The sequence below is a fragment of the Mirounga leonina genome, unplaced genomic scaffold, assembly GCF_011800145.1.
Source record: "Mirounga leonina isolate KUSES-001 unplaced genomic scaffold, KU_Mleo_1.0 Mir_154, whole genome shotgun sequence".
Lineage (NCBI taxonomy): Eukaryota > Metazoa > Chordata > Mammalia > Carnivora > Phocidae > Mirounga > Mirounga leonina.
Window position 1 is genome coordinate 55,864,817 of NW_023270389.1, and position 16,003 is coordinate 55,880,819.

General features: G+C 34.8%; 1 protein-coding gene across 1 annotated transcript in view; it reads left to right on the forward strand.

The window, feature by feature from the left end:
- KIFAP3 (kinesin associated protein 3) overlaps positions 1 to 16,003 on the forward strand; it is a 187,573-nt gene that overhangs the window by 102,261 nt on the left and 69,309 nt on the right. Inside the window, exon 11 of the mRNA XM_035010840.1 lies at positions 14,213 to 14,313. Within this exon, the coding sequence (XP_034866731.1) occupies positions 14,213 to 14,313 (101 nt within the window). The remainder of the gene's footprint in view (positions 1 to 14,212; positions 14,314 to 16,003) is intronic.

Consider the following 16,003-nt stretch of genomic DNA (forward strand, 5'->3'; position numbering starts at 1 on the left):
TCTGATAATTCGCCAATACTAGACTTCTCATGCTGCCCAGCAATCATACTACATCTTCTTCTTTATCTGGTCATTCTCCCACTCTCCTAAGTGAGAATTTCATTCCTATACCTTCTCATAAATCTAACACCTCATCCTCATCCTCGGATCATTACCTTGTTTTGTGTCCTATTTCACTGAGAAAGTAGAAGCAGTCAGAAGACTTCCATGAGTTCCTATTGCCACACTTACCCCTACTATCTCTGTCTGTGTACTTTGCTTCCCTCGCATTATTATGGAGGAACTTGCTCCTGCTCTTCCCATAGGCCAACATTCCCTCTCCATCCCATCCCCTGTCACCTACTTAAGGTTCTTGCTGCAGCAATTCTCCTCTCCTGCATTAATTTTTCCCTCTCTAGAAGATCCTTCCATCAACATACAAATACGCTATTATTTCTTCCATCTTAATAAAGATTCTTCTTGACTCTCACGTCACTCTCTTACTTTCCAATTATTATCCCATTTCTTTTCTTCACATTATTACAGAATGCCTCAGGAATTATGGTCATTTCCTGCCTCCCAGTTTCTCTCTTCCTTTTTGCATACATTCATATCCTTTCTTATCTGCTCTCTGTTCTTTGTGCCCCACCCCTCTTTCTCCTCTCTTCTGTCTCCTGTCTCCCCTCTCTCAATTCCCCTCCTCACTGTTCTACACTCTTCTTAATCTTTTCCAGTTAGGCTTTCACATATATGCCCCATCACAATACTCTGGTCAAGTTCCAATGACCTCTACATTGCTAAATCCAGTGGTCAGTTCCCAGAATTCATAGTACTCAACCTGTGAACAGCACTTGATACAGTTTCTCTCCTCATCTTTTTTCATTGATTTTCCAGGACACAATACTCTTCTGGTTTTCTTCCTAAGTACCCAGTCCTTTTCAGTCTCCTTTTCTGTTGCCACCTTTTCTCCCCAGTCTCTAAGCATCAGAATACCTCCCAGGGCTTAGTCCTTAGAATTTTTCTCTATCTGTACTTACTTTCTCGGTTACTTCATCCATTCTATTTAAATACTTTGCCTATACTGATGACTCCAGAATATAAATAGAAAGATAATTTCAGCCTCTTCTCTGATTTCCTTACTCCAGACATTACCACTTGGATGCCTTATTAGTGTCTGAGATTTGATATGTTCAAAATTAAGCTTCTGTTACACACCAGCCCCGATCCTTATGCTTTCACAGTCTTTTCTATCTCCATAAATGGCAACTTTCTCTTTCTAATTAATTGACCCAAACTGGGGAAGTTCTCCTTGTTTTCTGTTTTTCCCTCCTACCCTGCATCCAATCTGTCTGTGCAGTCAGCTGTCTTCAAAATATAGCTGCTACCACCCTGCTCCTAGACACCATCTTCTCTTTCTTGGTTTAATACAGTGCCATCCTGACTGGTCTTTGCGCTTCTACCCTTGCCCCACATTCTCTTCTTAACACAGCACACAGAGCGATTGCATTAAAATTTGAGTTAAATCATGGCATTCCTCTGCTCAAAAATCTTTAATGACTTCCTATCTCAGAGGAAGAACCAAAGTCCTTATAATGGCTTACAAGTGTTTATATGTTCCCTCCTAGCTCCTTACTTCTGTAACTACATCTCCTAGTACTCTCTTTTTTGTTCTTTCTGCTGAAAGCACATTGGCCTCCTTGCTAAACCTTGACCCCAATAGTGACACTCCTACCCCAGGACTTTTGTACTGCCTGTTCCTTCTGCCTAGCATGTCTTTCCTAATTTTTTGCATGGTCCATTCCCTCATGAAAGGGCTTTGCTCTCAGGTTATCCTGTTTAAAATTTCATCCTTCAGCTTCTGATGCTCTCTTTCTCCTTTTCCTTGTATTTTTCTCCAACGCAGTTAATCACCACATGATCTATCTTTCATGTAATTATTTTATTTATTGTCTTCACCATACACCATCACCACCATTCCCACCAGGCCCCAAAGACTATAAGCTCCATGAAAATGTGGATTTGTATCACTCTTACTCACTCCTATATTTCCAGTACCTACAACAATGCCTAGCACATTGTAGGTTCTCAATAAATATTTGGTAGGTGGTTGGATCGATTAACATATGAAAGGAATGAACATTTAAAGAGCTGAGCTTGAGTTTTCCTTCCCTTCACTCCTAATTGGTTAAGTGACATTAGGTAAGTCAATAGATCTGAGTCTTTTGTTTAGAAAATCCATCTCACAGGATTGTTGTGGGAATCTGAGAAGAGAATTGATATCTACTTCTGTCATAACTAGAAAGCCTTCTACAAATGTTAGTTTCAAAAAGGAGGAAGAAAAATAAAGGGAAGGTTTGAGGGGCTAATGGTTGCTAAACGAAAAAAATGAGGAGCACAGAAAAGGTCTGTTACATCATAGTTTTGACTGTGCCTGGTTATAGGGGTTTGTTTTAAACCTTGAAATAGTACTTTAATTTCGATTACATGATACAGATTTCTTTAATGAATTGTATAATTCAAGGAATCTTCTAGTACAGTGATAACTCAAAGAGTGGTTCAGCGACCAATGCACATTTATACACTGTTTTTTACTGGTTTGTAACAAGTAAATCTAGAAATCAAGAGTAAGTGTTTAGACAACTTATAGCAACTTAAATAATATTATGTCTGCAGAATGTAATATTTTTAAACTTCTATTTTGCATATATTGTGCTTAATTTTATTTTTATTATACTTTATAAAAGTATTGATCTTTGATACATGGGAGGAAAAATAAAAACTTGACCCTCCACCACAGATAATTTGAGAAGCACTATTCAAATAGGTGAAAAGTCGGGTTTGATCTTAGATTAGCATACTGTTCTTTTAAGGTATTAAAAAATCCATACATGCACCCCTGTGTTTATAGCAGCATTATTTACAATAGTCATGATATGGAAGCATACACACACACACACACACACACGCACGTATACACACAATGGAGTAGTATTCAGCCATAAAAAAGAATGATATCTTGCCATTTGCAACAACATGAATAGAACTAGAAAGTATAATCCTAAGCAAAATAATTTGGAGAAAGCAAATACCATATGATGTCACTTATATGTGGAATTTAAGAAACAAAACACGCAAAAGGAAAAACAGAAGAAAGAGACACGTCAAGAAACAGACTCTTTACTATAGAGAACAAACTGATGGTTACCATAGGGGAGGGGTGGGGGCTGGGTAAAATAGGTGATGGGGATTAAGGAGCGCACTTGTCATGATGAGCACAGGGTGATGTATGGAAGTGTTGAATCACTATATTGTACACCTGAAACTAATATAACACTGTATGTTAACTAACTGGAATTAAAATAAAAACTTTTGAAAAACTCTGAAAAACAAAACAAAACAAACCCATCAAATAAAAAAACAAAACAAAAAAAACAAATGTTGAATCCTATGGATACTTGTTTAGTTCATTTATGCACAGAGATGAGAATGTTTCCTAAAAAAACTGAGGAATTAGCAGTGTTACCTAGAGATTTTGCTAGCTTTTTGATATTTATAATAATAATAATAATAGCCAATGATCAAACTCATACTCAATAAATATTCATCAAGTGCTTAACTTGTATTAGGCACTTCCACATGTAATTTATAAATCTATGTGCAAGTTAACTAAAAAAGTTCACTAGCCCAGACATCTTTCTTCAAGTTGCCCTTTAATCACCAGAGACACCAGGTCACTGATTCATGTATAGCACTGAACGTAACTAGTATGAAAGATTGGTCCATAATTTAAATTTTGATTCAGATTCCAATCTGTATACGTTTTTATTCTTCTGAATTTGAAAATTGTGAAGCATGCTAATTTACATGGCTGGTTTGTGCTGCAACTAATTTTATTGGTTATGGCAGTAAAATTAGGATCCTGGAGATTCAGTAGCACATTGTCATGCCTATTTCACAATTCCACATGAATCATTTCAAAAAGACCTACATTTTAGTCAGAGTAATGTTAGACCATATTCTCTTCACTGGAAGATAAATTAGGGTTTCTAAGGTGTTCTAAATGGATATGAATGCTTCTACATTCTGTGAGTAGACCCAGAATAGTTTTGAGAGTAAAAATGGCACCTGATTCATCTTGATCTAGATTACATTAGGTAACCTGGGTTTCAGGGCATTTTCCAAGGCTGTAGAAAGATTTTATCAGCATGTAGCGAATCAGACCAGGTCAAGAGTTAAGTGATAAATGTTTGATTTCTTCCGGTTGAGACAAGTCTGATTTCCCTTATTGTGGGCAGATCACCAGAGCGGATACTGTAGGACTCTAAACTTTGATCACTTAAAAATTAAGGGTTATTTCCTTTGACCATTCTGTCATATGTTCTTAAAAGAAAATTTAAAAAGTTCTGAACACCTTTGAAATTCCCTTATACTGTTTATTTATTTTTCATTATAATTAATATGACTTAATTTTTATTTTATCAAAAGCATCCTAAAATTAAGAAATAAAATTTGGTAAATGGCCTTTTTTTGGCTTGTTTATTAAAAACTGTTTGGAAATTGTCAAAATAATGTTTTCTAATTAGGAGGTGTTTTCCATTTTTTAAAAACTAGGTTGTCTTTATGATGGTTTAAGAAACTTAAAGTAGACTTTTAAAAATTTTTCATTTGGCCTGTTTATTACAAAATTGTTATGGAATTTCACACATCTGTTTCAGTATGCAGCTCCTCATAGACTACTGCACTGTTTCTCAATTTTAATAGGCCTCATTTATCCTATAAATAAACCTACATTTTCTTACCTGATCAAGTGAGCAAACAATAGGGGTCAGATGTGGCAAACACTTTAACAAAAAGCACATGTTTAGCCGTCAGGGTGAGGTAGAGTCATATCAAGATTGCTTGAAGTTATTAATGGCAGTAAAATTTATGCTTCCTCCTGTTTTCCCAATTAAATCAAGAAGCCTTTTTTCTTAGGATTCTTCTATCACCAGCTGGTTCCAATACTCTGTGTGTGAATTTTGCCTGGGGTGTCTCCGTTTCTACATGGTAAAAGCTGACCAAAGCACATTAAGTCAATGGTGTGGACCTATAGGCCAGAAAGCAGTCATTGTTAAGGGCTTTATTTTGGTCCCTATCTTTTGTACTGTAAGTGTGCATATTTTGTAGGGTGTATTATAAATAAATTGTTGTTGTATGCCCTGGATGTAATAAAAGACTACTACAGACAAGGTAATAATTGAAACATGTTGAAAATATTTGAAAAATAAACTGCATGGCTAAATGTACAGTCATACATACAGAAAACAAATGAAAATGCATCAAAAGTGTTGGATTTTAGAGTACTTACTTAGTAAATACCTCCTATTATGACTGAGCTACTGAGCTTAATGGTACATTTACAATTTCAGTTTCTTATAGTTTTTAAATTAAGTAATTGGACACAAAAGTCATCCATGAAACACTGTATCACAAAATGTTATACTTGTTTTCATACTGATCACTGTAACCTATAAATTCTGTAATTTTCACCCTTCAGCTCATGATTAAAAACTCTTGGTTTTTATCTATTCATCTCAAATCTTTACTATACTTGACTGTGAACAAATCTGCTCTGAAACGGGCAGCTATCCAGTATAGTTGCAATCTTAAAAATTGATCTCTCCAAATTGAAGTTTAAACTAAAGCTGTCTAATCATACTGGACATATAACTTATCTTCTCATGGGGCCTTTGTGACTTCAAAGGGAGTTTTCTACTTTGAATGAAGACATGGAGTGTGGAGGAGAATGAGAATCTGGCTAATCATGTGGCCCATAACTTGTGTTCTCACTCTGCTTTTACAAAGTGTTGGGCTGGTTCTACTGCAGAAGCGGAAATTTGGCTTTGAGTTCTGGTGTTCAAACTCATATTTCTGCTTGACTGAACTGTGAATGGAAAATCCCAAGTGTCTTACAAAATTAGTAACTAACTGGTGTTTTTACTAATCACTTCAGAGATGAAAAACCGAAGACATTTTAAAATTCAAAACCCATCAGCATGCGTTTGCCCTTTAATTGGCAGAAAATCGATCATGAGATCAGTCTGGAGAACTGTTGTTTGTTTTTTTTTTTCCTCCTTCAGCTGCTCCAGCTGAACTACAGCTGCAGATTTTTTTAAAAAGAGGGGAAAAAAAACACAAAAAAACCCTCTTGAATGTACTTTATAAGTGCAATAATTCCCACAAAATCAGTTACTGGAGTTAATGACCAGTTTGTTAAGGCATTAACTGCCCTCAGCTGGGAATGACCAATTTTGGGGGAATGGCTGCACAACTGCTAAGATAATTCAGTAACACTTTCAAATAATGATCCAGCTAATTAACGGTGAATTCCTGTGGAAATCCTATCGAAGTACTTATGACCTCTGCATTTAATAGCCAGTGAGTTCATCATGATTCATGTTTATTACCGTAAATACCAAAGGAATCATAATGACTAGGCCATTTTTTTCCACCCTGGCCTTATTACTTGAACAGATTTGACTAATCCACCTCTAGTCATTAAGGACCTAGTTCTCAAAATACTCAGTCTTTTCACTGCTCTGCTCAAAATTCATAGGGCCTTTGGTGCTACGCCAGCATACAGACTATTGGCAGCCTGTTTTTAGTTGGGAATAATTGATGTCTATAAGTCTTAAAGGAGCCCTTTTGAAATGCCTGCCATTTGTAGGATGTAGAGGAATCATAGCTGGTTAGCTGCAGTTTATGGTTCTTAGTCATGAATTCTTATGGGAAAATCATACCCTAAGGCCCCAAATTCATTTAGGATGTACAAGATTTTTTTGAGGTTTATTTTTAAGAACTCAGAAATCCTTTCTTCCAATGAATGAAGAAAATGATTAGTTTATAATGAAGGATAAGCTCTTAATTTTACTTGGACCATTTAATCTCTCTTAATGGCTGTTTATTGCTATGTGATCTGCAAATTAGCCTTTAAGTCATAATAAATGTTGACTGCCAAAAAACTATTACTTTTTGTGTGGAGCTGTGTTTGAAGAGATGAATTTAGGTTATTTCCAGACATCTTCCCATTCCAGGTAGACACTTTTGTCCTAAAATCTTCATTCATATATTGCAGTTCTTTAGAGGGGAAAGGAAATATGTGATTTGTAACCATAAGATGTGAATTAGAATCAACAAGGTAATATGCGTGACAAGATCATTTATAGAATATTTACATCTTTTTCTGAATAAAAGGACAAAGTCAGTTTCTATCTTTTTAAATTCCCTAAATAAATACAAAAAAAGAAGAAAGTCAATTTTATAGATATTTGTAAATTGATTGGATTCTAGGGAACATTTACCCAGACAAAATCTAGAACACATATCAACAACCTGTGTTATATTGACCTCTGAGTACAATATTGTAGTCCCTCAGATGTCATCACCTCCCTTCACACTTTCCTTAAGAAAAAAAATATATCTCTGGTGTAATGTCAGTCATATTCCAGTTTCTTTTGTTCAGTTGTGCTTAGCCCAAACAAGGGGGGAAGCATGGGACATGCTACTTAAAGATAAGTAATGTACCTAATTGTGAGGTTTGTCTTCAGTGTTTTCAGACTTCTCTCTGTGTTCTTTCATCTTCTTGGTAGCTGATCACCTCTATAATTTCCTACTCTAGGAGTGAAATTAAGTTCCTTTAGAGATAGAGAAACATGGAAGAAAGAAGAGAGATTCATAGTGTGTTTGTGGTAGTGGTAGAGGAGGAACATGTACTAAATCTATACTTTGGTTATTTTCTCAAGTTTTATTTTTATTAAGGAATTTATAATAACCCTGTAAGAATGAGAGAATGATGAAGGGTTCTTATGAGATAGGGGTCAATGAGTGGAGCCTTGTAGTATGAGGTAACTCTCCTAAGCCCAAACTTTGGGAATAGTAGAGCTTTTTAGAAAGTGACTGAGTAGAATAGAAGGACAAGTGGCTCAGCCACAGGCTCAGAATATACCTCTGAACCCAGTCTAGCTCATCCTAGAAAAATCTCAGCTGCTTCTCAAAACTGCTTTTCTTCTAACTACGATCTAATCTTGAGACTAGAAAAACCCACCATATGTTTTAGGGGCACATGATAGTAGTGTTCTGTTGGTCAAATCAAAAAACATTCAAAGAATAAGAAATTATATTTATTGAGTAGATTTATTACTGTGTCAGACTCAGTATTAATTGCTTTACCAGAATTCTCTTAACTAATCCTTATATAACAACCCTTTGAGTTAGGTACAGTTGTTCTATCAATTTCATTGATGAAGAAACTGAAGCGCACCCACACACACACACACACACAGAGAGAAAGAAACTGAAGCACAGAGTTTAAAAACACAGGCTATATAGCAAGTGGAAGAGTCACAAATTGAACCCCAGGGGTCTGCCTCTCCAGAGTCTGAGCTCTTAACCACAATGCTATACTAGCTATTAACCACTCTATGCATCTTTTTTCTTTTTTTAAAGATTTTATTTATTTATTTGAGACAGAGAGAATGAGAGAGAGAGCGCACATGAGAGCGGGAGGGTCAGAGGGAGAAGCAGACTCCCCGCAGAGCAGGGAGCCTGATGCGGGACTCGATCCCGGGACTCCAGGATCATGACCTGAGCCGAAGGCAGTCGCTTAACCAACTGAGCCACCCAGGCGCCCGACTCTCTACACATTTTTTAAGCTTCTAAGAGCACCTTGTTTTTCTCATAAAATCAAACACTACTTGATAGCAGTTCTTGTCCAATTTAGTGAAAGTGAGTTTCAGAACTGCTAAAGATCTAGTTCCCAGATTTGTCCCTGTCAGAAACTTCTTTTGTCCTTTAGAATCTGCTGTATCTGGGCACAGGTCCTCCAATAAATAACTGATTGTTGTTCAGCATTTCCTCTTCTCTCTTCTGCTCTTCTGCCACCTTCCCCTCTTCCCCAAGACTCCCAGATCTAATAGAGTCCTTCTAATTTTATCTCCTTCCTGTACCGTGTCACTAAGGAATGATGATAGTCACTTACATTTACTTGGCATTATTGATTTCAACCTCTCTGCTGCCTCGTGGAAGACTTAATAGGAAGTCCATGAGCAGGCTTTGTAGTTCACACCTAGATTTGAATCTCAGAATCACAGCGGTGTTTCCTTTGAAGGAATATCATGGCTTGATGAATATCATTGCCTCATCTCCAAATCGAAGAGAATACCTACCTCTTCATTTGCTAGAAGAGTAAATGAGAAAATGTATGCTTACCATACAATAAGAACAGTATTGCTTTCTGCTTAGTCCTTTCTCTTTCCTCTTTTCTCAAAGAACTATGGTTATAAAAAGAATGGCTGTCCACAGTCTTTCAGGACAGCCTGGGTCTCCTGCAGCTTCTGTTTCCTCATCCCTTTAGTTTTCAGCATGCTTTAGGGCATGATAATCATTTTAGGTAAAGATTATGGGGGAAACAAAAGATTATGGGAAACTGGGAAGATGTTCAGAGTTTGTTGTTGGTTTTTTTTTAAAAGAGGATCACAGATAGAGAAGAATTAGGAAGGTGTGGAGAACTGCAAGGAGCTTCCATCTTTGGCTATGAATATGAAGGGAAGAGAAAGAGCATCCAAGAGCAGATTTAGAACTGGCTGCAGAATGAACCATTCTGCTTCTTGAAACTAGATATTTAGTGTTGCTGTGTAAAAACAAGTAATGTAAGTTATTGCTGAGATCTGTTTCTTTCATCTGTTTTTTAGAAATAATTATAATTTAAGAACGCTTCTCCAGACTTCCTATTCTATTGCATATCCTTTGAGTTATCCTTTGGAAGATATGTATATCTATCTATCTATCTATCTATCTATATCTATCTATCTATCTATCATCTATCTATCTATCTGTATATATCTATACAGATCTTATATATATGTATGTAAGGTAATATATATATATATATATATAATCATTATATATACATTATCATTAGCTTTAAAGGATCTTGTTACCTAGTTTATGGAGTATAGATCTCTTAAAAGTGAATCTTTCTTTTCTCTCATGTGAATGATGCACCACCTTAGATTATTGCTTTTTAGACTCATTTTCATTGATACCAGCAGTAGACTCTCCTCAAGCATGGAATAGCTTCCTATTTCATTCCTAGTTCCACATTGAATTTTAATTTGTTTGGTGATTTACTTTGATGTTGAAGAATCTTGTTATTTTTTTTATTCTTATGTTAATCCCCATACATTACATCATTAGTTTTAGATGAAATGTTCCATGATTCATTGTTTGTGCACAACACCCAGTGCTCCATGCAGAATGTGCCCTCCTCAATACCCACCACCAGGCTAACCCATCCTCCCACCCACCTCCCCTCTAGAACCCTGTTTGTTTTTCAGAGTCCATCGTCTCTCATGGTTCGTCTACCCCTCCGATTTCCCCCGCTTCATTCTTCCCCTCCCACTACCTTCTTCTTCTTTTTTTTTTTTTCTTAACATATATCGCATTATTTGCTTCAGAGGTACAGATCTGAGATTCAACAGTCTTGCACAATTCACAGCGCTTACCAGAGCACATACCCTCCCCAGTGTCTATCACCCAGTCACCCCATCCCTCCCACCCCACCCCCCACTCCAACAACACTCAGTTTGTTTCCTGCGATTAAGAATTCCTCATATCTGTGAGATCATATATACATGTCTTTCTCTTTTTGACTTATTTCACTCAACATAATACCCTCCAGTTCCATCCACGTCATTGCAAATGGCAAGATCTCATTCCTTTTGATGGCTGCATAATATTCCATTGTATATATATACCACATCTTCTTTATCCAGTCATCTGTTGATGGACATCTTGGCTCTTTCCACAGTTTGGCTATTGTGGACATTGCTGCTATAAACATCGGGGTGCACGTACCCCTTCAGATCCCTACTTTTGTATCTTTGGGGTAAATACCCAGTAGTGCAATTGCTGGATCATATGGTAGCGAAGAATCTTGTTATTGATTTCTCTTTGTTTCTTTTACCATTTACTAGGTTGTATGCATTGAAATCCTACTTTTCAGTAAACCCACTACATAGAGAAAATATCTTCAAATAATATTTTGTTAAAAAGATAATATTTTGTAAAAATTAAGTAGGATTAGAACATGCCCATAGCTGAACAACATATAGAAAGAAACTAGAACAGCAGGGAAGGAGACTTGCCTTCAGAACATGAGAGTTTGCTGAAGGACCCTACTTGAAAAGATTTAAAAGTATCTTAGTCCCTGGAAAAAAATCTGACCAAACCCTAAGGGATACCTTCCTCCTTAGAGAATAGAGTTAGTATTTTTCACTTTTAATCTACGTCTTATGAAAAGTTGTACAAAGATTTATTTTCCTATGGCAAATGCGTTTTATACTAGAAGAAGTATAAGTGAATGCCTTCAGCAGTGTAAAAATGTGCTTTATTTTAATATCTATCAATCTTTTCTATTTAAATTGCTTTGATCCCAAGAACAACTGTTGGAGTTGGGAGCACCCAGTTTGTCTCTACTTTTCTCTTTTTGGAGTAATTTCACAATTTTTGCATTACATCTTCCTCCAAAAAAATTATTACCCCCAAATACTTAGTATATGTATATATATATATATATTTCCTACAGTTAACTTGTGTTTCTCATTTACTAAGCTTCATCTTCAAATTAGGTATACTTTCTCCTATATTATTTTATCTTACCTTTTCATCTAAGCCTAGGGTCAATATCCTTAGAGCTTATCTCCTTCATTCAGTGTCTGTCTTCTCCATAGATTGTGTAGTGAAGTTTTTCAAGTACTAGAAAAGGCCTGAAATTTACCTAAATGATTTGGTGTGGACTCTTTATTCTGAAAATTTTCTCTAAATTATAATGATACACAGAAAAAGACATTAAATATCAGATAAAATAAGTTAATCCTGTTACTTCACATATAAAATGTACCTTCTTCATGCATTGTATTCCAAGTGGTTGAGTTAGTGAATTCACAGATTTTTAGTTAAATTTGAATGTTTACTAGTATGTTTTCATCTGATGAAGAATGGATTTTATTGTTTTTGTTTTATCCCAAGGAGTCATTTTTATATTGATATTGAAAACCAAAGGCAATAGGCTTTAGCCAAACAATTTTAAAAGATGCAAAAGTCCAGATTTTTAAAAAATCTATTTCAAAAATATGTTTTATTCTGTCATATGTCAGTATAGATCAGTCTTTTATACGCAATAATAACATCTTACTTAGAATGCCGTTTCATCTTATGATATAAAAAATATTTGAGTGGCATCGTAACATAACCTGGTGAAGATTTTAGAATCAGAGTTTAAATCACTGCTCAACCACTTACAAGGCTGTGTAGCGAATATTTGTTTTTCTCTAAGCATTAGGTTCCTCATCTGAAACATAGGGATGATAATATATACTTGACAGATTGTTTTGAAGATTCACTTTGTTCTCCTTTACCATATGATATATTTTTTATCTAACATATAAGGTCCAGGAAAACAAAGAGCTAGAGATAAAGGGTCAGTATATTTTTTTACTTACTTGTAAAGAACCTCCCATAACTCCTTAAAATACTTTTCTCAAATCTGGAGTTTTTAGAATTTAGTAATGTCTGTCTTTGAATAAATGTGCTTATTTCTTCTGTTTTAGCCTCTAATTTTTTTGTGTAACACTGCTCTTTTTTCCAGCTTTATTGAGATCTAATTGACAAAACTTTATGTAACTTTAAGGTATAAGATGTAATGATTTTATATATATATATATATATATATATGGCATATATATATATATATGGCAAAGTAATTACCACAATAAGGTTAGTTAGCACATCCATCACCTCACACTGTTACTGTGTGTGTGTGTGTGTGTGTGTGTGTGTGTGTGTGTGGTGAGAATTTTTAAGGTTTATTCTCTTCGTAACTTTCAAATATACAATACAGGATTGTTAACTACAGTCATTATGCTGTTTAAATACTAAAAATAGAATCATTCAGCAGATATTTATTGGGAAACTTCCATGTGCTCTACTAAGCCTTGTGAGAATACCAAAGTTTATATCCTCTAAGAATTTCTTTTTTTTTTTAATTTTATTTATTTATTTATTTGAGACAGAGAGAATGAGAGAGAGAGAGAGCACATGAGAGGGGGGAGGGTCAGAGGCAGAAGCAGACTCCCTGCCGAGCAGGGAGCCCGATGCGGGACTCGATCCCGGGACTCCAGGATCATGACCTGAGCCGAAGGCAGTCGCTTAACCAACTGAGCCACCCAGGCGCCCCTCTAAGAATTTGTAACCATCTTAAAAAATATGCCTAATATATGAAAAAATTCAATCAGAATCTAAAACAATCTTAAAAAACACTTAAGTATTTTAGTAATTTTATGGTATGGTAGACACAAGGATAAAGATACTAAATTTATCCTCCATGTTAGAACATATATAAAATCTTCATACACTATTTATCAATTAAATTCACTTACCTGCTTGATTTTTTTAAACTCCAGATATCTTCGAAGATTTCTCAGGATATTATTTTGAGTAAAACTTTTTAGTTAAACAACTTATCTAATTCTAGTTCTGTCACTAACTTGGAGATCATAAATAGGTCCTTACAATAAGACCTATCTAAGTGGAAGGATTGCATGATATATGAGTCTCATTTTATCTTTCAGTCTGTAATATATCATTTGCTTCTCTTTCTCAGTTTCAAGGTGTATAAGGCTAGGATCACCTGACCTCTGAAGTTCCAGGCAGCCCTTAATATTTTATAGTCATGTGTTTTTTAACGTTACAAATACTGTTGTACTTCTTTTTAAATCATTTAGATTATTTTTCCAGTTTCTGATTCATAGAATTAAATACACTTTTCCACTTACTATTTTGCATATATCATCACTGTCAAGAACTGTACTAATCACATATTTTGATGGAACAGTAAGGGTGGGGAGGCCAGTGACCCGATCTATTTTATAGTAGGCTATTGAAAACGATAAATTCTTTGGTTTGTGGTTAATTTTTTTTCACAAACATACCTTGCAAAATACATGTTATCTCTTGGATATTAGTGATATTTCACAGACAGTATATTCCAAACTTTGGGATTGAAATAGGGAGCTGAAAATATTTTCTAAATTAGGATCAATCATTTGAAAGTTTTAATATATTAATTTGAGTGTGTTATATCAAAAAAAATCATTATATCTATGATTTAATCATATCCTTGATTTCTTGTACCCAGGTAATGAAAACTACAAACAAATAGCAATGTGTGTCCTTTACCACATAAGCATGGATGACCGCTTTAAATCAATGTTTGCATACACTGACTGTATACCACAGGTAAATGGTTTAAGTTTTTTTTTTAAAGTATTAAAAAAATAGGTATATGTTGGCTAATGAACATAATAATAATAAAAAAATAGGTATTTTTCACTTTGTTCTCTTGATTTGCCAGATACATTTTTCCTTAAAAAATTCCCTCTTAAAAATAATTTGAATTTGTGATAGAAAACTGGAAAGTACAGAGTAGTATAAACAATGAAAATAACTTTCTGTTATCCCAGACCCAGAGATAACCATTTAATATTTTGGTACATTTCCTTCTGCATAGTTAAAAAAACAATATATTGAGATTAAATGTTATATGTAATTATATAGTACCTTATTTACTTAATAGATCATAATGTATTCTCCCATTTCATTGAACCGTCTTCAAAAATTATTTCTAATAGTTGTATAATATTCTATTACATAAATGTATCATAATTTAAAAATTGTTAAATTGTATGTTTAGTTTTTTTCAGTTTATCACATAAAAATAGATGTAAGTAAATATATATAAACAAATGAAATAATGTGGAATAAATATCATAGTATGTAAATGTTTATCCACATCTCTGATTTTTTCTTTAAATTCCTAAAAGTAGAATTACTAAGTCAAAAGGTATGAACACTTTTGTACTTGACATATTACCTTCTAAGAAGGCATGTTTGTATTTCCAACTAGCATTTCACATTTTTCCTTTATTTCATTTTAATTCCAGTATAGTTAATATAAAGTGTTATATCAGATGTACAATAGTAATTCAACAATTTCATGCATCACCCAGTGCTTATCACCACAAGTGCACTCCTTAATCCCTCTCACCTATTTCACCCATCCCCCCACCCACCTGCCCTCTGGTAACCATCAGTTTCTCTTTTTTTCTTTGCTCATTTGTTTTGTTTCTTAAATTCCACATATGAGTGAAATCATTTGTCTTTCTCTTACTGAATTATTTCATTTAGCATTATACTCTCAAGTTCTATCCATGTCATTGCAAATGGCAAGATTTCATTCTTTTTGATGACTGAGTAATATTCCATCACACACACACACACACACACTCACAAACACACATACACACTCACACATACACACACACCCTACACACACCTACACACCATATCTTCTTTATCCATTCATCTGTTGATGCACACGTGGGCAGTTTCCTAGCATTTCACTTTTAGCAATATGGACTAATATCATTTCTCTAAAAATAGAGTGTCTTTTTTTATTTGCATTTCCATGAATATTGATGAGGTTGAACTTTTTTTGTATGTTTATTATCCACATTATTTATAAATTATTCATGTCCTTTACCAATTTTTCCATTAACATGTTAATATTTTTAGGATTAATAATGAGATCTAGGGGTGCCTGGGTGGCTCAGTTGGTTAAGCAACTGCCTCTGGCTCAGGCCATGATCTCAGGATCCTGGGATTGAGCCCTGCATTAGGCTCCCTGCTAGGCCGGAAGCCTGCTTCTCCCTTTCCCACTCCCCCTGCTTGTGTTCCCTCTCTCGCTGTCTCTCTCTCTGTCAAATAAATAAATAAAATCTTTAAAAAATAAATAAATAAAATAAATGAGATCTAAATATGAAATATAACTATTTTAATTCTTTCTGATATTACAAATATTTCCTAACTTTGCCCTTTCTTTATATTTATGCTCAATGATTTTAAATGCTTTGTGTTCTCAGATGGGAAA